Source organism: Tamandua tetradactyla, chromosome 5, assembly GCF_023851605.1.
Source record: "Tamandua tetradactyla isolate mTamTet1 chromosome 5, mTamTet1.pri, whole genome shotgun sequence".
Classification (NCBI taxonomy): domain Eukaryota; kingdom Metazoa; phylum Chordata; class Mammalia; order Pilosa; family Myrmecophagidae; genus Tamandua; species Tamandua tetradactyla.
Window position 1 is genome coordinate 91,489,170 of NC_135331.1, and position 25,056 is coordinate 91,514,225.

General features: G+C 43.4%; 1 protein-coding gene across 5 annotated transcripts in view; it reads right to left on the bottom strand.

Annotated features, from left to right (window-relative positions):
- The window catches only part of TCP11 (t-complex 11), an 88,237-nt gene extending 76,321 nt beyond the window's left edge, over positions 1-11,916 (bottom strand). The window contains exons 1-3 of one of the 5 annotated variants that reach the window (XM_077161552.1): positions 11,631-11,739; positions 11,089-11,226; positions 8,232-8,334 (exon numbers count right to left, since the gene is read on the bottom strand). In XM_077161552.1, coding sequence (XP_077017667.1) covers positions 8,232-8,334; positions 11,089-11,212 — 227 coding nt within the window. In that variant the 5' untranslated portion in view covers positions 11,213-11,226; positions 11,631-11,739. The other 4 variants (XM_077161549.1, XM_077161553.1, XM_077161551.1 and 1 more) reach the window with 4 other exon arrangements.
- Positions 11,917-25,056: the final 13,140 nt, after the last annotated feature.

Sequence of the window (25,056 nt, forward strand, 5' to 3'; positions counted from 1 at the left end):
CGCTCACTGTTCGTTCCTGCCTTCGGGGCTCGCGGCCCCCGTCCCACTGCGCCCCGTGGGGGGCCTTTTCTTCGCGGCACCCCCATGGCGCGGAGGACTTTCCCATCGGCTCCGGTTCGGATGCCAAGTCCTTGTTCGGGCAGCTGGGCGGTGCGCTCAAACTCAACCCCCCTGGGCTGAGCAGTGTCGAGGCCGATCAAGATGGCGCACTTCCGCCTTCTTGTTCAAACAAAAAAACGGGCAAACTTCCTCTTTCTCCTCCAGAAGAAAACAGGAGGTGCCTCTACCCCTCCCTCCCGCCATCTAGCCCACCACTTCCTCCTTCTTCAACGGAAAAGACGGGAAGTGCCCTTCCCCCGCCCTCACTGGGGAAAGCCCCCGGCCGCCATTTTGCGTCGCTGCCCCGCCCTGTCCGCCATCTTATGATCCCACTGCCCCGCCCCATCCGCCATCTTGTGATGGCACCACGCCCATTAACCCAGCCCCTTGGCCATCCGCTACGCCAGCAGCGATCTCGGCCGACCCCTGGCACCCCCCACCCCACCCCACCCCCCCACCCCCCCCCCCGGCAATTCTGCCTGCAATATGAGCCCCAAGCCCCTCTCTCACACTAACCCCTTCGTGCACGCGCTGCCTCCTCTCCAGCAGCCAGTTTCGTGTTTCCCCATGAATATCCAACCCACTCCCCAACGCCCTCTCCCCTGGTACCCCTTCAGTGCCGACGAAGTTAAACGCCTTCGCAAGGCGGTTAAAGAGGATGGCCTTAATAGCCCTTACGCCACCCATCTCATTGAGGAACTGTCCCAACAGCTATGCACTCCCTTTGACTGGATCTCTCTAGCGAGAGTTATCCTCACCCCCGGTCAATATGTTGACTGGCAGGCTCATTTCCATGCAGAAATAGAAAACAAGTTATCACTGACCATGCCTCCAGCATTGACCTCCCGACTGAAGCCTTCACCAGGACACGCCCCTTCACCCTTCCTGCGCACTACGTGCAAGCCCCACCGGGCTTCTGGCTTCAGCTGAGGGAAGTAGCTCTACGAGCCTTCCGTACATGCTCAGCCGCTAAACCGGAAAAATTCACCAAACTCACTCAAGGCCGAGACGAGGATTTCGCCTCCTTTGTCTCGCGGGTCACCGACACCTGCGAGCGCAAGGTTGCCGGCGAACAAGCTCAGCTGGCACTCGCCAAGGAGCTTATTTTCGAAGGAGCAAACCCCACTTGTAAATAAGCGCTCATTCCGGTAAAGGAAAAGGGGTTACATGACTGGGTTCTAGCTTGCACGAATGTGGACTTCCAAACCTCCTCCCTGGCCCAAGCCATCGCCACGGCCATGTCCCTCACCTTGGGCTGTTTTAAATGCAGCCAAACCGGCCATTTTGCAAAGGAGTGTCCAACAGTGGACCCCCACTTAAATAGACCCCAGCGCAAGCCTCCCGCACCCTGCCCACGCTGTAACAAGGGCTACCACTGGGCCTGAGACTGCCGCTCAACCACCATACAGCAGCCTTTAAACTCCAGGAGGGGCATGCCCCAGCCCGGCTCCCAAGGGGCACCAGCCCGGGCCGGACCCGGTCCCAGACCATGATGTGGACAGTCCCCATAACACCCAACAAGCCCACCCACTCACTTAGGGTAGGATCAGTGCTGGTATATGGGCACCCTAGATTCTGGAGTGGAAATATCATGTCTGCCAGCACACTTAAATCGGTGGAATGCAAAAGAAGGGCCCTCTGTTGTCGGGGCCACGGGCTCCGCCCCCTCCTTGCAATCTGCCTTTCCCTTAAAATGGGAAGATGATGAGGGCCAATCGGGCACCTTCAGGCCCCTCTTCCTAACCACAATCAATCAAATCCTATGGGGCCGAGACATTCTTACAGCAGCAGGGGCTAGCATCACCACGCGGCCCCCCCAATAATTTGCGCCACTGCTCGCTTAATACCTCCGGCACCCACTCCTCTTCAATGGGACACAGAGGAGCCCATCTGGGTGCAGCAGTGGCCTTTACCCTCCCATAAATTAGAAATACTTAAAACCCTTGTCTTAGAGCAGTTAGAAGCTGGTCACATTGAGCCTTCCACTAGCCCCTAATTAAAATTCAAATACAAAAGACTAACAACCCTCGAGCACCCCCTAGCGACCTTGTCACAGCTACTCTCATACATCTAAATCTCCTCACATTCGATCAAGAGGGCCTATCTCCCCTACATAAATACTGAGGACCCTCTCACAGGCCCACGCCAGCCCCGCTGGTTCGCTGGTGCGACCCAGCCACTAATACATGGGAAGGGCCAGCCCCCCTCCTTGCCCAGGGGCGCTGTTTTGCTTGTGTCTTTCCAGAGAATGGACCGCAGCCAATCTGGATCCCCGGAAGGAACGTCCGTCCAGCCACGGCGACCAAGCAGACGCCACCGACGCAGAGTGTGAGCCCTGAAGAAGAAGTTGGAAACAATGGACCTTGAACAGCCCTCAGAAAAGAAAAAGTCGCAACCGTCACTGCCGTCATCGACCACCAGACGCCTGCGCTGTCGGGCAAGGTGCCTGGTCTGGCAAATGACGCAAGCAGTCCTTGAAGAAGACAACCCGGAAAATAGCCCTCGAGCTCAAAAAAGGCAACTCCTCCGCCTATATGACGGAGCTCGAGAACGTTGCGGTAACCCCTCCCCTAGATTAAAGCAAATTCTTCTAATAATGCTTACGCTTCTCCCCACAGCATCCGCAGCAGCACCCAGAGAACTTTGGGCAGCAGTGCAGAACCCCCCTGGAGTCCTTTTCATCACCCCCGATAGCCCCCTTTTTCCCTCATTACAGCTTAACGACTGCTCACTCCACCTCCCTTGTAACCCCTATCTTCTGCCCAGTCAAGCCCCACTTAATGTCTCTCTTTCTCCACCCCACTTAGCGCTCCTTTTCATTCTCAAGGACGAGGACTCCCAGGTGGATATCTGCCCTCCTTCCTTCCCTAACTGTCCTTTTTTTACAGGAAATTACCATTGTGGATTACGTCAAAAACAAAACGTGTAAAACGTGTCAAACGTGTACTTATAAAACGTGTCCTTACTCCTACTATTTAGCCTACACCCTTGATGCTACTTGGTGGTACCCGGAAAACCTCACGGCTAAACACCCATCACTGCCACACCACAATTTTGCCACACGCAAGCACGCCGTTCCGCCAACTAATCCCTGTCCTATACCCCACTGGACTAAAACGACCACATTCGATTCCCTCCCACTTAGCCATTTCACCAGGTACCGCTGTCACTACCCTCTCCCCTATAATCAAAATCCTTTCTTCTCCCTCTATTCTCCATATGCTAACGAATCGGATCTTGCAGTTTTCGGCTTACCCGCATTTGTTAACAATTACTTATGTGGCAAATATGCCTGCCTCGACCTCCGCCCCCTCTCCGGCGTCAAGCCGCTCAGATTAGGTACCGCCTATGCCACCCCTACTTGCACCCGGAAAAACAGGCAGCAACCGAGTGGCCCAATCTATAACCCCTTGCTTATATCTGCTATCAACATCTCCGCTGCAGTTCATCTCGCCCCGCCCTTCTTCTTCTTCTATCTTTGCCCCAACATAACTCTCCTTCAAAACTGTGTTCTCACTAACTTTTGGAACATTTCATATCCTTATGCGTTTATTGTGTTGCAGCCCCGTCTGATACGCCTCCACCTGGGTAGCCCCGCAACTCCCCTATCCTTTCAGAGCCAAAGAGTTGCCCTCATTCTTCCGCCGCAAGCGAGACTTCGGAATTTCTGCCGCGATCGCTGCCGCTGTCGTGGCATCTCTAGCCACCGCTACTACAGCTGCTGTCGCCCTCACCCGAACCTCCACCACCGCGGAAGTCATCAACAACCTCACTCGTACCGCTGCCGGTGCACTCGGCAGTCAAAAAGACCTAAACCTTCTAATGCACCACTCCATCTTCAATCTACAGCAGCAAATGGACCTAATTGCCCAAAACATCGAAGCCCTCTACGACATAGCTTCTTCCACGTGTGATGGATGGTACCCCTTTTCCAGCCTCTGTGTTACCCCTGTCCTCGTTAATCACTCCCAACCCCGCCTCACTTTGCGTGACTGGATCTTTACGGCTTATAATGAATCTTTCTGGAATCATACCCACCAACTCCAAGCTCATATACTTGCTCTAGAAAAAACAATTATCCCTAAAGTCTCTGCCTCCATTCTCTCTAACCTCATCTTCTATGGACTCCTATTACTTGCCTTCATTGTCGTTCTTATTATAGTCAAATGCATATATAAACAACTCTCCCACCATAGACAACTAACTAAACTTCTTGCTCTAGCAGCTCTCGAACTTCAAAACCCCTTCGCGGGCGCAGGCCATCGCCAACAGGCACAGGTATGGTTAGCGAGTGTTGCCCACCCTAAGGACTGATCACCCTTTGGGAGCGTGGCTCATGCATATGCTGGCTCATCCGCATGAGCCCCATGGGCGCCCGCGGGCCACCTGCACCTGCGGCCAGCCTCGCCCCTCCCCTTTTCTTTTTTACTCTCTCTTCCTCTCCTATTAAACAAAAGGGAGGAATTGCCAGATGTAATTTCGGCCCCGTTCCTCTAGCTCTCTGCCTAGCAACATATTCAAGCTATCCCATTGGACCTTTCTGCTCTCAGCTCACCCAATCCCTCGCTGCCACCCCTTAGACTCCTCACCAATCACGCAGCGCGCCTCCCCTGGCCCCCCCCTATTTCCGCCTCGCCACTATATAAAGCTCTGTACTTCCTCTAATAAACGTTCTGGTGCGCACGCCTTGCCAGCTCCTCCAGTTCCAGCGAGTCGTTCTTCACTCTCGCGCGCCCTCCAGACCTTCGAGCCCCCGGGACCGGTCGGCTACCGAGTTCCCCTGTCTCGCTGCGAGGAAGACCCCAGGCGGGAGCCAGGAAAAGCTCCTGCATATAGTAATGTACTGCTTTTGTAAAAAAAACCACACACACAAGCAATACAAAGATGAATTTTTTTAAAAAAGTGAAAGTTCCTCTTCCAATACAACTATCTCACTTGTCAGAGGTAAACTGTAACCTGTCTAGCATGTTCTAAGGATTTCTCATAACTCCTCTCCTCTCACTGTATTTATCCAACTGATCATCAAGTTCCAAAAATTCTGCTTCCTAAATATCTCTGCAATCAATCCCATTATCTCTTACTTGGACTACTGAAATAGTCCATTAACTGGTTGCTTCCAGTCTTGTCCTTTTAAATCTATTCTTCACACTGCTACCAATTTATTCTAAAATCAATAATTTTTCTAATATGCAATTCTGATCATGATTATCATATCCTCATCACCAGCAGAATAATGGCTTATGTGACCCTTCATGATATTGCTGTACCTACCTTTCCTATTTATCTCCTGCTGCTTCATAAGGCCTGGTGCTCAATCATTCCAAGTTACTTGTAAAGACCTACCATATTCTACCACCACTCTGTGCCTCCTATGCGGTGCTTCCTCTGCCTGGAGCATCCTTTCCCATTTAGACCACCTGGAGAGCAGCTATTCACCCTCTAAGACTCAACACAAATCTTACCTCCATAGGCAAGTCATCCTTGACCCGCCTCAGGCAGTCCAGCACTCTTAATAAACATTATAAACACAGCTATGAGTAAACTTACTGGTCTGATCAGTCATCTGTTATTCATGGTCTCCTCTTCAGAAGTTTCTTTTTTTTACACTTCTATGTCATTTTTAGAATTTTTAAATATTCTTATTGACAAATCTTCACACATAGTCCATGCACGGTGTAACAATCAATGGCTCACAATGTCATCACACCGTTGTATATTTATTACCATGATCATTTTTAGAACATATGCATCACTCCAGAAAAAGAAATAAAAACAAAAAAGAAAAAACTCATACATCCCATACTCCTTATCCCTCCCTCTCACTGACCACTAGTATTTCAATCTACCCAATTTATTTTACCTCTTATCCTCCCTAAATTCTAAATTTCAGAATTTAGAAATAACAGTTACAATTCCTGAATACATGTAACTGCTATAAGAGCTTACAATCTAAGATCGTTTACAATATGCCCCAACCTGATAACTCATGTTCTCGGCTTCAATTCATGGAGTTTTTATATTATAGTTAGCCCATATGAGCGAGGCATGATAATATTTGTCTTTCTTTTTCTGATATTTCATTCCAATACAGTCCTTAAGGTTCACTCACAGAGTTGTACGTCTCACTTCATTCCTTCTGGTTGCCGCCCATTGTATGTATACACCACAGTTCCCTCCTTCCTTCCCTCAGTTGTTGTACCCTCAGGCTACCTCCATCCATTGTGAATCACCAAAACAAACAAGCTTCTTGACAGCAAAGGCAGTGCTTTATCTATCTATCTATCTGTCTGTCTGTCTGTCTATCTCTCTATCTATCTATCTATCTACCTATCTATCTATCTATTCCTAGAACCCAGCATTTTGCCTGCCACATAATAAGGGCTCAATAAATGTCTGTAGAATGCCTGAACATGGGATTTCCCTTAGGAACCTACAATTATAACTACTACCATCCTATGGAGCCCAAGGGGAAGGCAACTGCCAAGTATCTATGGAATAATGAATAACATAAAACTCTATTTCAATCTTTTCCCCAATATAATTGTTTTTATTTCTGTACTTGGAAACCCAGTTCTGAGTATCTGAGTTGTACCATTTCCCTTGCTTCATTTTTCCTTCTCCAGTTTCCTCTATCCACCTCCCATTTCCTCACCACCACCCCTTTAGCAGGCCTTCAATCTTCCAGTTTCACTTTTTTCTTCTCCCCTGCCAGCAACAAAAATCATTTAAGCACTAAGAGAGATGATAGGAGATCTGGGTTTGAGTAAAAAACTGTTCCCAGAGAAGCTGCGCTTGGCATGGATGCCTACCGGCGTCAGGCAAGGGCAAATCCTTGAAGAGCAAGGGAGCAACTTGTGACAGACAAAGGCTCTTAAGTAACAGATTCCCTTAAGTGGCCAAATAACAGAAGCTTTTTTTTTTCTTTAATGTGGGTAGGCACCGGGAATTGGGCATGGCAGGCGAGAATGCTGCCACTAGGCCACTGTGGCCCGCCCAACAGAAGTTTTTAAAGAAGGATGCTAACTGCCATTATTTATTTGTTTATTGGTGAGAACTGTTTTAAAATAATGTCATGAAATTTATTCACTTAACTGCTAATAAACTAGCAGAGCCATTCAATTCGTACTTACTGCAGGGCTTACTGACTCACTGCAATGTCAGTAAGAACAACAAAAATAAACCTGACTTTTTCTATTGGAAAAAATTCAACAGAATTTTCATCCTGATTCACTGAATAGTAAGTGGATTAATGAAGCTAGGGGACAAAGAGTAGAAAACACCATTATTAGAAAATTAATATTTTCATCTGTGCCTGTTTAATCAGTGGCCACTACAAAGAGTAATTACTAGGAACTATGTGGGAGACAGTTTCTCAGATGGCCCCAAAAACCCTACCTCCTGGTATTCACACTTATGTAATCCCCTCCTCTTGAATGTAAACTGGATTTAGTGACTGGCTTCTAGCAATTAGTATATGGCAGAAGTAATGGGATATCACTTCTGAGATTAGGTTACAAAAAGACTGTGGTTTTCATCTTGGACAATCTCTCATGCTCTTGCACTTGCTCTCTCACTGTGAAGGAAGCCAGTGGCCATTTTGAGCTGCCCTGTGGAGAGGTAGATGTAGCAAGGAACTGAGGGAGGCCTTAGGCCAACCGTCAACAGTTGACTGCAACCAGATGAGACACCTTGAGCCAAAGGTACGTAATTAAGCCATGTACATATTTCTAACCTATAGAAATTGTGAAATAATATTGTCTTAAACTACTAAATTTTGGGGTAATTTGTTATGCAGCTATAGATAGCTTCTACAGGCTACTTATTTCAAGTCTATTGGAGAAGATCTGAAATTCACCCTATTTATATTTCATTATTAAGTGGGGCCCCAACGTGAACATTCCAATAAAACTGCTTTGGTCTGTTCACTGGTGAAATAGCATATATTTCTTGACCCTTCTATACTAATAATTACAATTTATTACTCTTCTATTTAAGTTGTTGAGACCTTTTAAGGCTTTTATTCAAATGCTGAGTGCATTATTCAATAAAAATGGTTCAAGCCTCACCAGAAGCCATTTGTACTATGTACCTCTGCCAGGATCAGTAAAATGAAGAAAGCAGAAAGAATGTACCTATTTGGAGGCAAAACTTTCTCTTCCATGTGGAAATCATGATTCATCACAATCTCATGAGCGATGCTCAGCTTGGAAACTTCGTTAACTGTATCCATCAGATCTGTGACAAAAAGAATTTACAATGGATTTTCTGGAAAAAAGCATACCAGTGACAGTGAACCTAAACAAGTCTGAATTTCTATTTTATTCAGAGATTAATTCAACTGAGTAGGCCCCAAATTTAGATTCATCAAATTGATCCTCCACAAATTCAATTACATTTTCTGAATTCTACTCCCCCTGACAGTATTAGAGCTCAGAGTAGTCCAGCAAGGGGAGAAGGGAGAACAAAGAAGTTGGTTTATAAAAAAAAAACAAAGTAAAAGTGATCAAAGACTTTTCTCTTAAAATGTAAAATAATAAAGCTGCAAAGAAACAGTAATTTGCAATATGCAAAATTAAACATTTATCTAAGGGTATAATGATCCACCTCTCCTCTACATGCCTCTGACACTATACACGATGAAAACTGAACTCTCCCTACTGATAATATATGGGTTTTACTAAATGGCTCCAAAGTTACCTTGGTCTTCTAAAGCGGTAGGTCCCAGATTTTAAGACTGCAGAGACCAATAAAATGCCTGAAATGATTTTGAGCAACTTTTTATGTTGTCATGTATGAACACTGAAACAAAGCACATAAACAAAAATATACCTGACCACCACCAAAATCATATTTTCAAAAAAGAAAGGATATTTTACCCTCCAAAAATGCAGAAAGGAAATACTGTCAAAATAAAGAGGAGTTCTTTAAATGGAATCGATTTAGCTTTAGGATAAACGCATTACAACATCTTACGATATCATTCCACTAAACATTACTGAGAATTTTGTTACAGACCAGCACTGGCATTTGGGAGCCACTGCTGGAAGTTCTTAGTACAGACCTAGTTAATAGCATTCTCACATAGCATATATAGTGATAGTGATTACTTAGCATATAAAACAAAGCAGCACACAACAAATCACTTTTTCTTTCTCACTTTCAACGAAGTTTCATAATTTGATCACAGAAAATTACTTAACTCCAGGAAGTGAAGGAGATACAGATGAAACCAAATGGGCAATGAGTTGCTAATTGTTAAAGATGTATGCTGTGGGAAATGGGAGGTCATTCTGCTAGTCTCTCTACTTTCGCAAATGTTTGAGCTTTCCATTATAAAAAGATCTTAAAATGTAAAAAGGAAAAATAAAGTTATTGTAAAAAGAGGTTATACAAAAATAATTCTGCTGTTTAGAAGATATATAATGAAGTATTTATAGGTAAAATCAAGATGACTGCAACTTACTTTTAGAAATATATATATAGTGTATACTTTTTTCTGGAGAGCAAAAAAAAGAAACTCAGCAAAACATTAATGTTGGTGTTCATAATTTTTTTTAATTTTCAATAAATTTGAAGTATTTCAAAGAAAAAATTGAGTTCATAAAGGTGAACTGAATCTTAAGCAGATGGTTGAAATTCCCTGTATTTCTGCATCCTCTCTGGTATCTTGAGTTCCAGTCAAAACGGCAAAACACAGTCAAATATGTAAATACATTCACCACTAATTCACTAATGCTAAATGAGAACTAAGAGAAAATCTTCAAGGGGAGATGAATTATAGCAGCTTATTGAAGGATGAGGGAAAATCATACACACACACTTTACAACTACAACAAACCAAAGTTCACAGCCTACCTTGACAAGATCGTTTTGTCTGTTGCTTAAAAGCACCACAGCACTAAGCAATTCCAGAACACCATTCTAATATTAAGAAAGATGAGAACTCAAAGAGGAATTAGAAATATATGTAACCAAAACAGAAAAAAATGCACATATCCCAAAGATAAAGAACTTTCCAAGAATGAAGATAACATAGTAAGCAATTTTAGCAAGCCAACATGGTAAATAAAATTTCAAATTTACAAAATGAAGAATTTTTAAAAAGAATTTGGTTATTCATTTTGCAGATAGTTATTTTACCTATGAATTCCCTTAAAAATAGCCACCTAAGGAACTTAATTTGTATTTACATCCCATATCAGGTTCACACATGTTGAATAACTATTACAAATCAGCATTCCCAAGCACTCCAATATGCCTTCTTGACGCCATTCTGTTACCCAGCAGCATCCCCATGTGGTCGTGAGAGATACAGACATAATTTAATAGTAGCAGGGCCTGTAATTATTTTTTCCCTTTTCAACCCCAAATATTTAGCACAATTGTTTGTTGCACATGAACAGGTCTCCAGGTTGATTAAATTCTCTGGAAATTATTATGAGAGAAATACAGTGTGAGTCCAAGCAAGGTCTCACCTACTACAAAGTGTGGAAAAGCCCTTGGGCCCCAATTTGAACAAAAAAGAACATCTATTATAGTACAGAGTTCAAGAATATAAACTCAGGGCAGTACTACTTACTTAGTCAACAAAGCACCTGAAAGAACACAATTTCTGTCCCAGATCATTTGGGTTCTTCAACATTCTACCCCAGGGGTCTATCATTTTCCACCTCCAAATTGAAAATACAAAGCTGGCTTTGAACGAACTCAGTTTCCAATCTTGTCAGAATCAAGTAATCAAGCTTGGGTCAACCGTTTATCTAGGACCAAAAACTTTTTGAAAGACTGGGCTGTGAAGAGGGGACCTAGGGTGTGAAAGCAGAGATTGGGGGTGGGGGGAATATAAGAACTGCAATCCAAAAGAGGAGAGACAGGGAGGGTGAACAGAAAAAAACTGCGAGGGTGCAGGATTCTGAGAGCCCCCTTCAAACGCGACCCCATACTAAGCACCCATGACGGGTAAAGAGGTGGGGGGCGGGCTGGACCTACGGGGAGGGCTGTCCTTCCGGCCGCTTTTGTCCTCCTCGTTCTGTCCTGGTGTCTGGGGCTTTAGGGACCCGCACCCTCCATCGCCGGGGTCCTTTGAGGGCTTGTTCTCCTTGACGTCAGGCATCTTGCTGATGGTATCTGGGTTGGGGAGAAAGGCGCGGTTGTTGGGTCGGGGGAGGGGCTCTCCAACCGTCAAGGGGGATCCTGGGGACCGGTCCTGTGTGTCCCGCTTGGGGACGGGGGCGATGGGTAGGCAGCGGCTTAGGGACTCGCAGGGTGTAGCCACAGGGAAAACAGCGGAGGGGTGGGGGTCGGGAACCAGAAAGGTAGAGCGTTGGGTGCGCAACAAGGAAACTGGGGCTCCAGGGGCCGCGACACACTCAATGGCCACCGCGCTGCGCAGGACCCTTCCTCAGCTTCCACCGCAAGTCGACCTGCTCGTCCGAAACTCCCACCCCAGGCTCGCCTCCAGCTCAGCACTGGACCTGGCCGGCCTCCCGCAGCAGGGGTGCCCGCGGCGTTTGGGCCTCCGGACCTCTCACCTCCTTTCACTCCGCGCCCTGCCGCCCACTCGCTAGCCGGTGAGGGCGCCCTCAAAGCTTCTCGGTCCAGGCCGTAACCACCGCGGCCGGCCGGTGGGAGGAGGGCGGGGTGGGGGGAGGGCTGGGTGGCGCTGCGAAGGCGACGAGGCCTACCTGCGGCGCGCCCCCCGCCGCGACGCCGAGGGTGTTGGGTGGGAGAGTCCGGGGTTTGAAAACAAACCGTTGCCCGTCATCCGGGCAACGGGCGGGGTCACGTGCCCGGCGCGGGACGCGGAGTCCTTTGGAAGTGAAGGCGGGATTCCTGCCTCCGTCGCGAGCTCGAAGCCCTCCGCGCCTTCCGTTACACGGTTACCGGAAGCCATTCCTTTTGCTGTCTCTTGCCCCCACGAAAAAAATCACCTGGAAATAATGCTTAGGAAGGGAAGAGGGCCATTTGTTTTGTTTGTTTGTCAGCAGCCAGTTCAAAGAGCCTGAGAAACATAGACCCACACCACGAAGGCCTGTTTCTTTAGTGCATCCTCGAGAGAGAGGAGGGACGGGAGGGCAGCGCTCCCATTTAACTGATGTGCAATCGGAGAGTCCTAGCACTGGGCTGTTCAGCTGTGGAGCTAGGAACCTGGGTCCAGGTGTCATTTAGGCTCCCCCCACCGAATTCTTGCCTTGGGGCTTATTGAAGCAGGCTAGAATAGGACAGCTGTGAGTCCCTGGTTTCCTATTCAACTTTGAAAGAGTTAAGAGACAACTCCAAATCCTTGTTTCTTATCTAGCTTCAGAAGTGCTAATATAGAGCTGCAAACTTCAACTGCAACCTTCCTGGGACAAAAATTTCCCTAAATCTCCAAAACCTCCCAAAACCACTGAATCCTCCCCCAAACCATAAAAGCTTGTAAAATTCTGGGCCCAAAGCAAACTCTTAGTTAATAATAGGAAGCATAGGGTCATAAAGATTGTTAACCATTTGCCCAAAGACAAATTTTAGGTATGTGACAACAAACCATGAATTCTGCTGGCTATCTCCTCCTTGAACAAAGAAGACACCTAGTATTCAAAGGTTACCATGGAAACCTGCCACTGGTAAACTTTTTCTATAAAACAAGCTGGCCCACTGCACTCAGTGGTGTTCCTCCCTTGGGCACGCCTGCATTAACCTCTGTAATGTGCATTCTTTCTTTTTAATAAACTTTTCTTTTAATAAGCTTTACTTCTTAGGCATACAGGCCCTCTTGTCTCTAAATTCTTTTAGTTTGGAGACTATTGAACCTGGATCAGGGTTCAGCTGGCATCATTGCCAGCAGGGCACCAGTTACTTTATCACCCAGAGGTTGGCCCAAATGCTGTTTGGCTTGAGGTCACAGGCCTTTCTTGACTCCTGTTCTGCCCTGTCACTGCTGCAGTGATTGAGGACTCCTGAATCCCTACACTTTGGAGGAAAAAATAAAAAGGAACTTTCCACTCCACACTCTCCCATCCCTCTTTACTACACTGACTTGATTCCTTACCACAAAAGGTTACTTAAAAAAAGTAAAAAGTATTACTTATAAGAAACCCCACCTTGACCAAATTCTCATCCTAACCCTAACCTTGTTAACACAGGTTGTGCCTTGCACAACTCATGGATTTTGAAGGGGGATATTAGGAAGAAAAGGTCCAAGGTCACTTCTGCTTAAATAAGGTCTACTCCAACCCTGAGGCCCAGGCAGACATGAGGCCTCAACAAATTATCATTTAGCTGGAGAATATTTCAAACTAATACATAAACGTGCCCATTCTTTTTCACCTTCTCCTGGTTATTTCCTTCGATTGTGGAGCAGGCTGGCCTTCTCCCCAAGCCCAGGAGACATGAGAAGTTGTATGTCTTTAGTAGAGTTTGATGAAAATATGATTCTTTTTTTAAATTTTTTTTATTTATGATACATAACCACATATAAACACATTCTTACCATATGATCACTCCGTTCTTGTTATACAATCAGTAACTCACAATATCATCACACAGTTGCATATTCATCATCATGATCATTTTTTAGAACATTTGCATCAATTCAGAAAAAGAAACATAAAAAAAACAGAAAAAAATTCATGCATACCATACCCTTTACCCCTCCCCCTCATTGATCACTAGTGTTTCAATCAACTAAATGTATTTTAACATTTGTTCTGAAAACATGATTCTTCGTTATGACATTGGGAGACAGGCTGGGTTGTTGATTTCTCTTATAAAAAATGTGAAGAATTTTGTTTGGGCCTTTTTATTTCTGAGAGAAAGAAAATGTTCTTTTCCCCGTAAAAAAAAAAGCATCAATATAAAACTTTTCCTGCTGATGCCTGAAATTACTCTAGCAGTTAGTTCATGTATGTTAAACAGACTCTTTAAGTATCCTTTTCATATGCAAATTTTCTAATAGGGCTGTGAGGAGAAATAGTATCGTGGGAGCACTTGGCGACAGGAGTGATGGCTAAAACCAGAACAGGAAAGAATGGAGGTAGGAGAGAAAGACAACTTTCAGTTTGCCACAGGGTCAGCCCGGGTACGACATTCCGTGATATTTATCATCAATAGTTATTAGAACCAACTAGGCAAAAGTTAGAGGTTGAGAGGAACAGAAAGATGATGTCAAGGATATGCCTTCCTTCCCTTGGAATCTTAGTTAATAATAACTGATATTTGTTTAATAATTTACAAAATGCTTTTACATTGTGAATCCATATGCTCTGCACCCAGTCTTATCTGTGCAGTAGGAAAGTCAGGTATTATATCGGACTGCTTAATAGGTGAGCAAACTGAGGATCAGCAGCAACCAAACAAAATCTTGACTTGAATCATGTGGTTTTTCTTTTCTTTTTTTCTCCTCATGCAACCTTCCTGACTCCCTGACTGAGAAGCTGTATACACAAGAAAACATAACTAATATAAACTGATGTGGTGAGTACCAGGGCTGCATCCAGAGAAGTGTTCCAGGTGGTCAGAGAGATGAGATAGTTTCCAGGTGTTTGGGTCAGTTCAAGGCCAGGCTTTAGTCAGGGTCTTAAGCAACACTGTGCCACTGATTTGATCTTTGGAAATGAGTCTCTGGTTCCACTTGGCTCCCCCTCAATCTCAGGACCCTCTTTAAACTCTCCTAATGGGTGAAATTGGATTTTCCACATATGTCCCTTACTCAGCATGAGTGCCCTCTTGAGTGGCAACACCTTAACCCTATTAGAGTGCACATACCTCAGAAGTGCCATAAAGCAAGTATTTCTTAAACTACCCAAGGACAGAAGTTAAAGCCCTGTTTCCTCTCACATCTGCAACGTGGCCTAAAGATGACACCGCATTTACGCTAAGTCTTTTATTCATAATATATCCATTTACTCTTTTGAGTAAAATTCTCGATCCAGGAAAAGGGTTTTCTATCCTTTCTGGCACGCCATTGTATACCCCTTAGATTCATACCCCAGTATGAGAAACATTCTCAAGGAATTTCAGGTTGCCATTAGAAGTTTTCTACCCCTCAAAGAACCAGTTCCCCACATATGTATGCTTCAACCCAAGCCCAATAGTAAGGTCTATTCTCATTTGTTAAATACTATCCTGTGTACACTACCCTAAAAAAGCAAATTATATAGAAAGTCAATCCTACCCACAAAGATATTCTGAAAGAAGGGTAAATAAAGATGAAGATGTAAAGAGAGATACTCCTGGATGACTATGAGAGTTGAACAGGAATCCCGGATACAGATCTGCTAGTTAAAACAAGACAAAAATTTTTAAACATTCCATTTTTACAAAGAAGCGTGGTAGAAATTCAGTGAGGTTAAATGACTTGGCTAAGATCACCACTGGTTTATGCAAGATTCAGGCCTAGAACCCATATTGTAGTCTGTTTATTCCACAACATATAAAGCTATGCAGGAGAAAGACCTAATACTGTAAATAAATATTTACATTTCCTAAAGAAAAATGTAAATGATAGGCCATGGAATGGAAAAAGTATGAGATGAAGTTAAATAGAGGCCAAGACTGCAAGCACAGTGAGTATACTGGAAGATAAACAGTCAACTGAAGTGGTGGGGACACATAAATACAGGGTGGGACATTTAAATGGAACCATTTGGAGTCATGTAAACTGGGATTGACTTCATAACAGCCCCCCTTTACAGTACAGAACCACATGTCAAACTATTTGCTTTAGTCTTTTGACAAATATATTTTCTTCACAGAACCCAAGAGGAGTATGGAAAGGATTGAGGTAACCTGGGGGCAGCCCGTTCTTTGAAGCTTAAAATGAAGTGTGATAGATAGGGAAACTATTACAGATCTTTAAGGACTGCTGAGGGCAAAGAAGATTCTGGCAGCAACATTTATGCCTACCTCTCCAGCCATATCTAACTCCACCAGTAATATTTAACAGGCCCTGCTCCTTCCTACCTCAGGGTCTTTGCACATGCTATCCTTCACCCAGAATGCTTCTCTCTCCTCTAACCCCTTTTCACCTCCCTGATCTCTCTCATCTTTCAGGTCTGATTTAAAGGCCTAACTTCCTCAGAGAACTTCACTGGTTCCCCAATCTAAACAAGAATTCCATTACCCTTTCCCAGCACCATGTACTTGTTCTTCATAGCACTCACTACAGTTTGTAACTACATGTCTGCTTTCATAGTTATCCTTTATTGATCATCTAACTCCCCTGTGAGACTGTAGTCTTTCCAAGAGTAATGCCTACATACTTTTTATTCAGCACTGTGCCTAGGACACACTAGGTACCCAATCCATATTTGTGGAATGAATGAACTGGCACAAACAGGGAGACAGTAGTGTTGGAGGGACGGGGGAATGGGTGACTACTCCCCAAACACACACACCCAGGAAGTCAGGTAAAGCATATCTCTCTGGAACCAAGCTCAGTTCCCAGTGTCTATTTGTCTCTTTTTGCCTCAAGACATGCTTCCTCTCTTTCTGCTCTCCTCTGTCCTTAGCTTTCTGCAAGAGTCTTTTCAGCCAGCAAAGACAAAGTTTGAAGGAAAAGTGAGAACGTGTAGGGTCCTGTGACATGGGTCCTCTTTGAACCTGGACGGTGGCAGTAGGGGGCAGTGGCACCACGGGACTGACACAGAGGCTCCTGGTGAGGGAGGGAGGGAGGGAAGACTCTCTCTCCCTCTCTGCGGAGCAACCTAGGGTCAGTAGCAGCCCAAAGCCACAAAAGCTGACTTTAAAAGGCCTCCTAAGAGCTGCATCTTTCGAATCCCCTAAACAATCGCGCCTTGTGCCCAAGGACCCGGCGCGATTTACACACTTAAAGCAGTTTCCACAGAACCACATTCAGTTGGTTTTAAACTCTGGGGAAAGCTGGCAGCCTCTTTGTGGGTTTTTTAAAAACTAGTTAGAGGGACAATTAAAGCTTTATAGACCCCAGAATGTACCTATGCAGACATAAATAAGGATCATTCTTCATCAGTGGAGAATCCACTTTCTGGCACAGATACACTTTTCTGCCATCACAGGACAGAGTTGAGCTCATGTCTGAGTGCCTTGATGATTAGGGCAGGTGACAGGGGTCAGCGTGAACAGAGTTGAAGCTCTGACCCAAAGTTTGGCACAGGCCCTTTCTCAAAAGGGGCACGTCACAGGCCTTGGGCTTAGCTGGTCTTAAATAAATCACATGAACTCCCAAAGTCTTCCCAGAAAACAGCCAGGATTTTAGGCCAAGAAAACTCATTTTGCCCCCTCCTTGTGTTACTTTGGGCCAAAACCAGTCCATTTTTCAAAGAGTTCTGACTCTCATTCCCACTTTTACAATACAATGCATTCACGTAGTTACAGGGCAGTGTCCTTGAATGGTCAGAATCATTTAATTTTTTGTAATCCAGTAACATCATTAAATGCACCAGGGGGCTTTCTTCTTAAAGGCACTCTGAGTAAACTCTTTTGTTAAGTGAATCAATCTTTCGTAAGGCAAATAGCCAATCCATCAATTTGTTTTCTAAACCTGAGATGTCAGTCGTGAAGATGATTTTCTTAATCCAGGACCCACTTGAGATGGAAGCCTATGCATTTTCTGCTATTTTTCTGACGTTGGTAAAGACAAGCTTCTCCTGAAAAGACGTTTATTATTGGGTCAGGATGCTGGAATCCCAAACTCTTGAGAAACAAATCAGTTTCAATCATTCGTGTCGTCTTTAAGTCTCTAGAACTATCGGCCTAAAACAAAGTATAATAATCTTCTGACAAAGAATAGATTTGAGGGCTAGTCCATTTGAAGTCAGATTCAAAAGAAATTTGGAGGCTGGTTTTAAACTCCCATTTTACTTTGGGGCCCTTTTCCTTCCCGCTGTGTGGTGGGAGCCTGGGGGTTAGATGTAGCCATCTTCTTTTCACCGGGCAGACTCTTCCCACTGATGCCTCTCAGTTCGTTTTTCCTCTGCTCCACCAACAGGGTCTATAAGATGAAGCCAGAGTTCATTTGAACGGTTTAAACTTGCAAAGGGGCTGCAGCCCCCAGTAGGAACAAAAGGAGGTCACTGGGTCTGAGTCTCTGTTACAAGCTCAGGAATGGCAGGAATTTTCTTGACTTCAATAGTCTGAGGAAGTAGGAACATCGTGAGCTAGCTGGCTGTTTTGGTGTCTGAAGCCTTTATACAGTCCCTGCTTAGCGCCTGTCTGCTGCAGCTGTGCACCTGAGACCTGTCTGGGCTGAGAGAGGTGGAAATGCTAGACAGGACAGGGGGAGGGCTCCCTTGGTCATCCTCAAATTGCATATCGTGAAACTTCTCACACTGAATGCTGTGCAGTGACCCGCAGAGAAAATACTGGCTAATCACTCACAGCTCCTGAAGAACTTGCATCTCTAGTATCCAAGAGGCTTGACTGCTGAAATTCTGACATACAGTTATTTCAAGAGCTACTTGGGACTCCCTTAGCCTATCCAGAGTCTGTGAACCTGCTGGGACCCTTAGGATAACCACAGCAAGGCGATTCCTCAGTGCAGAGAAACTGTGAGCCATGGGGCGATGGAAGGGGAGTCACCTTGAAAGCAGAAGGCCTGGGTTCCCTGGGCAAGTCACTTTACCACTTTGGCCTTATTTTTGATCAAGCCAGGTGGAGGTGTCCTCAAACTCTGAATATTCATGTAGGGGAGGTGGAGGAAGGGAGAGCCTTTCTTTCTGATGTCTGGAATTCTTGAAAAAGGAACAAAGCCCTTTGTTTTCCAGAGGTACTGACCTTGATGGAAAGAATGAATGCAGGGAGGAGGAGATTTGGGGAAAGAAGGAAGCAGACAGGTGTATTTTAGCACAGACTGAAAGTCAAATTTTAGCTGGATTTCTATGAGCAGGCAGCTGGAAATAAGTATCTGGAGATTTGGAAAGTGATTGGACTAATTGATAAGAATGGAGTCAGGAGTCATGGTTACCAGATGAAATAGTAATGACACCAGGCAGCACATAATGGGTACTTACCACATGCCAGGCCCTCAGGTGCCTTTCACAGAGAAATGCTCTCCCAATATGCTCACAAGAACACCATGACAGAGATGTTCTACACACACTGAACAGATAAGGAGACTTTAAGTGTCCTACCCAAGGCTAGACAGCAAATAAGTAGTAAGGCAGGGCTCTGAATCCAGGGGATGGACTTCAAAGGCCTTGCTTACTCTTTTATACCAGCTCTAGAAACAGTAGAAATGAAGGAGAATGTGAGAAAAGACTTACAGGTGGAGGACATAAGCTTGAAAATATCTGTAAGTGGTACTTCCCTTCTTGCTCAACCAGGAACTAAAATCAGGTTCTGAGATGAACACGTGGGTCAGAAGCACACTCAGAACTCTCCAGGTATCTCCAGTGGTGTCGTCAGTTGGACTCTTTCTGCACACATTAAATCAATGACACCCATAATTTAGTGAGAATTCACTGTGTGTGTGCGCTTCATTAAAATGCTGTACCTTATGATGCCCCGATGAATCCCAGAGTGATTTGATCAGTGAGTGGAAAAGTATTTGCAAAGTCCCCTTTGGGGATGGTGAAAACGGGGAGAAATTCAACTTCCCCAAGTTGAATTCTTGATATTCTCACAAGCAGTGTGGACAACCAAAGCTATAGATTGAGCCCGCAGCCTTGGGGGTTGTTCATATGAAACTTAACCCCACAAAGGATAGGTCAAGCCTACTTAAAATTAGGCCTAAGAGTCACCCCCAAGAGAACCTCTTTTGTTGCTCAGATGTGGCCTCTCTCTCCGGCCAATACAACAAACTCATAGCTCTCCCCTTTCTATGTGGGATATGACTTCCAGGAGTGTGGACCTTCCTGGCATCATGGGACAGAAATCCTGGAATGAGCTGAGACCCAGCATCAAGGAATTGAGAAAAACCCTAGAGTGAGCTGAGACTCAGCATCAAGGGATTGAGAAAACCTTCTGCACCAAAAGGGGGAAGAGTGAAATGAGACAAAGTGTCAATGGCTGAGAAATTACAAACAGAGTCCAGAGGTTATCCTGGATGTTATTCTTATGCATTAAGTAGATATCACCTTGTTATTCCAAATGTAATGGAGAGGCTGGAGGGAACTGCCTGAAAATGTAGAGCTGTGTTCCAGTAGCCATGTTTCTTGATGATGATTGTATAATGATATAGCTTTCACAATGTGACTATGTGATTGTGAAAACCTTGTGTCTGATGCTCCTTTTATCTACCATGTCAACAGATGAGTAGAACATATGGAATAAAAATAAATAATGGGGGAACAAATGTTAAAATAAATTTAGTTTGAAATGCTAGTGATCAATGAAAGGGAGGGGTAAGGGGTATGGTATGTACAAATTTTTTTTCTGTTTTCGTTTTATTTCTTTTTCTGAATAGATGCAAAAGTTCGAAGAAATTATCATGATGATGAATATGCACCTATGTGATGATATTGTGAATTACTGATTATATATGTAGAACGGAATGATCAAAATAGGAATGTTTGCATTTGCTTTGTGTTTTTTGGTATTTAAAAAAATAAAATAAAAAAAAATTCTTTTAAGAAGTGCTGTGCTTTATACAGGCACTGTGCCAAAAGCTTCACATTTATTATCTCATTTAGTCCTCTCACAAATCCTTCACAATGGGGATTATGTGCCCATTTTACAGAAGTGGAAACTAAGGCTCCAGGAGCTTTAGGGCTAGTAAGTCTCAGAGCTGGAAACTCAAAGCCAAGCCATGTGCTTAAATATGAAGCTGTCTCCTGGATTTAGGTCAAGAATTGCCTCCCCCAAGCAGTCTTTTCTGACTTGTCTCTTCTCAACAGTCATATCATGAAACCTCTTAAAATTTCTGATATGTTTTGTGTAAAGGTTACTCTCTTTAGTTAAAGTAGTTGATAATTGGAACCAGTATTTGAAGTCAGTGCTCCAGGAAGTTGCTAAGGGATTATCAGTGTCTTTGAACCAAAGTTTATTAAGGGCATATTCAAGTTAAGTTAGCCGAACTAAAATGAAGCACTGCCTCTAATATTTGGCCCAGAAACACACCCAATTTTTTACCACACTCAGTCCCATCTCACCGTGATTTATTCAGACAAGAGCATGTGACACAAATCAGGCTAATGAAGAACGCGGAAGGATCTGCTAGGGGGTTCCAGGAAAGTTCTTATTCACTCTCCTTCATCATATTCCCTTGGGAAAGGAGAGTCCTTCTTCCTTGCCTCTGGACTTCATATTGCCAGGGCAGGAGCCCTGGAACTGTCTCTAGTCACCATCTTGCTACCAGCCTTACTATCCAGAGAGTTTCAGTGAACCCTGAAGCCCAGCCTCTTGCCCAGATTCCCCAGCATCAAGCCAATGCATTCCTTATTGTTTAAGCCCCATTGTTTAAGACTGGATTGTTTAGTCCCCTTGGGCAACTGGGGAGAAAGGAGGAAATATCCCCATCTCTGGAATTCCTGATATTCTCACAAGCATTGGAGACAACCTATTTAATTGGCTGAGCCCTTGATCTTGGGGCCCACCCCTGCGAAACTTATTCCTGCAAAGGAGAAGCTAAGCCTACTTATAATTATGACTAAGAGTCACCCCCAGAGAATCACTCTTGTTGCTTAGATATGGCCTCTTTCTCTAAGCCAACTCAGCAGGTGAACTTCCTGCCCTCCCTCCTATGTGGGACGTGACTCCCAGCGGTGTAAATTTCCCTGGCAACGTGGGACATAACTCCAGGGATGAGCCAAGACCAATCATCATGGGATTGAGAAAGCCTTCTTGACCAAAAGGGGTAAGAGAGAAATGAGACAAAATAAAGTCTCAGTGCCTGAGAGATTTCAAACAGAGTTAAGAGATTATCCTGGAGGTTATTCCTATGCATTATATAGCCATTCCTTTTTAGTTTATGGTGTATTGGAATGACTAGAGGGAAGTACCCGAAACTGCTGAACTGTATTCCAGTAGCTTTGATTCTTGAAGATGATTGTATAACTATATAGCTTTTACGGTGTGAACGTGTGATTGTGAAAATGTTCCCACAACAGTGAAAAAGTGGCTGATGCTCCCTTTATCCAGAGTATGGACAGATGAGTGAAAAATAAGGACAAAAAAAATAAAATAATGCAGGGGGGGTAAGGGGTAAAAATATCAGGTAGATTGAAACACTAGTGGTCAATTAGAGGGAGGGGTAAGGGGTATGGAATGTATGGTTTTCTTCTCTCTTTTTATTTGTTTTTCTGGAGTGATGCAAATGTTCTAAAAATGATCATGATGAATACATAACTATGTGATGATATTGTAAGCCATTGATTGTACACTTTGGATGGACTGTATGGTATGTGAAGATATCTCAATAAAAATATATATGTAAAAAAGGACTGGGTTGTTTCCTGCAAACATCTTAATTGATACCCAGTCCTAAAATTCCCCAATAGAATATTAGCACCATAAAGGCAGCACCATTTGTGTCTAGTTCCTTTCTACATGTCCAGTTCTTACCACAGGATCAAGCACAGAGAGCTACCTCATTATATAATTGTTGGATGAATGAGTGAGTGAATAAAGCAATGAATGAACCTAATTCATTGACCCAGAGGATGGTGTAGTTGGAAAACACTCTAAAAATCAGTTCATCTGACTCTCTTCTGTTTTCTACTCCATGGCCAAAAAAAAAGAAACAGGTTTATGTGTTAGAAAGGAGGGCTAATAGTGGTTATCCCTTTAATTAAGGAAAAGGCTCACTAGTGCCCATGGCGAGGATGTGAGACAAGCATCCCCAGAGGGACCCCGAGCACACCTCTAAAAATCCGAAATTACCAAATGAAAGACGTGAAGCATTGCCACAGTTCACAATTCCTTTATGTTGCATTCCATAATTCTTGGCTCTGCTTTTTTACAAAACATTTTATTTCTTTTAAAATCAGCTTTATTGAGGTCTATTTTGCATGCAATAAAATGTGCTGATTTTAAGCATACATTTTGAAGTGTTTTGACAAAGATATATACCCATGTAACCACCACCACCACAGCCAAATAGAATGCTGCCATCACCCCCAAAAGTTTTCTTGTGCCAATTTGCCATCACTACCCATCCCTTTATCCCAGGCTCCAAATGGTGATCTGCCTTCTGTCATTACAGATTCTTTCATACCAAAACTTCATATAAATGGTATTATACATATATAGTCTTTTGTATCTGGCTTTTATCACTCAGCATTATGTCTGTGTGATCACTCGTGTTGTGGCTTTTATCAGTAAACATTCCTTTTTATTGCTGAGTAGTGTTCCATTTCACTACTATACCACAATTAGTTATCCATTTATTGTTAATGGGTTATTTAGATTGTTTCCAGTGTTTTACTATTATGAATAAAGCTCCTATAAATATTTTAGTATGTCTTTTGGTGGACATATGTTTTCACTTTTTTTGATAAATACCAAGGAGTGGAATTGTTGGATTTTATGGTATATTTAATATTATAAGAAACTGTCAAATATTTCTCCCAAGTGGTTGTTCCATTTTACATTTCCACCAGCAGTGTATGAAAGTCAGTTTCACATCTTCACTAACCCTTAGCATCGTCAATCTTTTTTTTCTTGGCCATTCTAGTAAGTATGGGTTTTTTGTTGTTGTTGTTGTTGTTTGCATGAGCAGGCACCAGGAATTGAACCCGGGTCTCCAGCATGGCAGGCAAGAACTCTGCCTGCTGAGCCACTGTGGCCCACCCAGTAAGTATGGTTTTAATTTGCATTTCCCTGATGACTAATGATGTTAAGCATATTTGCATGTTCTTATGTGTCACTCAGAGGTCTTCTTCGGTGAAGTGCCTGTTCTAATCTTTTGCCCATTAAAAAAAAAAGAATCAGATTATTTGTTTTCTTAAAAAGGAGTTGTGAGAATTCTTTTTATATTCTGTATACAAGTCCTTTATCAATTATATGCTTTGCAAAGTCTTTTCTTCCAGTATGTGGTTTTTATTCTCTTTACAGTATCTTTTGAAGAGCAGAATCTTTTTTTTTAATATTTTTATTGTCAACAACAAACACACATACAAATATTCTTTGTCATACAGACATTCTATATGTGGTGTACAATCACTGACTCACAATATCATCACATAGTTGTGTATTCATCACCATGATCATTTTTTTGAACATTTGCATCTCTCCAGCAAAAGAAAGAAAAAAGAAAAAATGCGTACATACCATATCCCTTACCCCTTACCCCTCCCTCTCATTGACCACTAGTATTTCAATCTCTCTATTTTAACCTTTGTTCCCCCTATTATTTGTTTATTTCTTATCTATATTTTTTACTCATCTGTCCGTACCCTAGTTAAAAGGAGCATCAAATACAAGGTTTTCACAATCACACAGTCACATTGCAAAAGCTGTATCATTACACAATCATCTTTAAGAAACATGGCTACTGGAACACAGCTCTACAGTTTCAGGTACTTCCCTCTGGCCACTCCAATACACCATAAACTAAGAATGGGATATCTATATAATGTGTAAGAATAACCTCCAGGAAACCTCTTGACTCTGTTTGAAGCTTTTTCTTTTAATGTTAAAAATTTTATTTACAATTTGACTAGAAAGTAATACATATTAATTAAAGAATTAAGAAAAACAATGCAAAATTAAAATAATCTGTAATTGGCTTCTCAGAAATAACCACGGTTAACATTTTCCTGTATAGCCAGTCTTTTGTTCTATGTACAGAGCATCAATCATAAAGAAAACACATTTTAGTACCCTCCTTTGTAACCTAATGAAATCATTTGAACATTTCCCCATGTCATCTTAAGTCTTTTATTATAGCATCTAAAATAAATATGTAATATGACATACTATGTTTGTACCATAATTTATTGAACTAATCCCCTGTTAGTTATGTCTGGTTTTTACTATTATAAATAGTACTGTAATGAAGACCCTTAAAGCTATCTCTTTGAAACACATATCTGATTATTTTCCTAAGGTAAATTTCTTAAA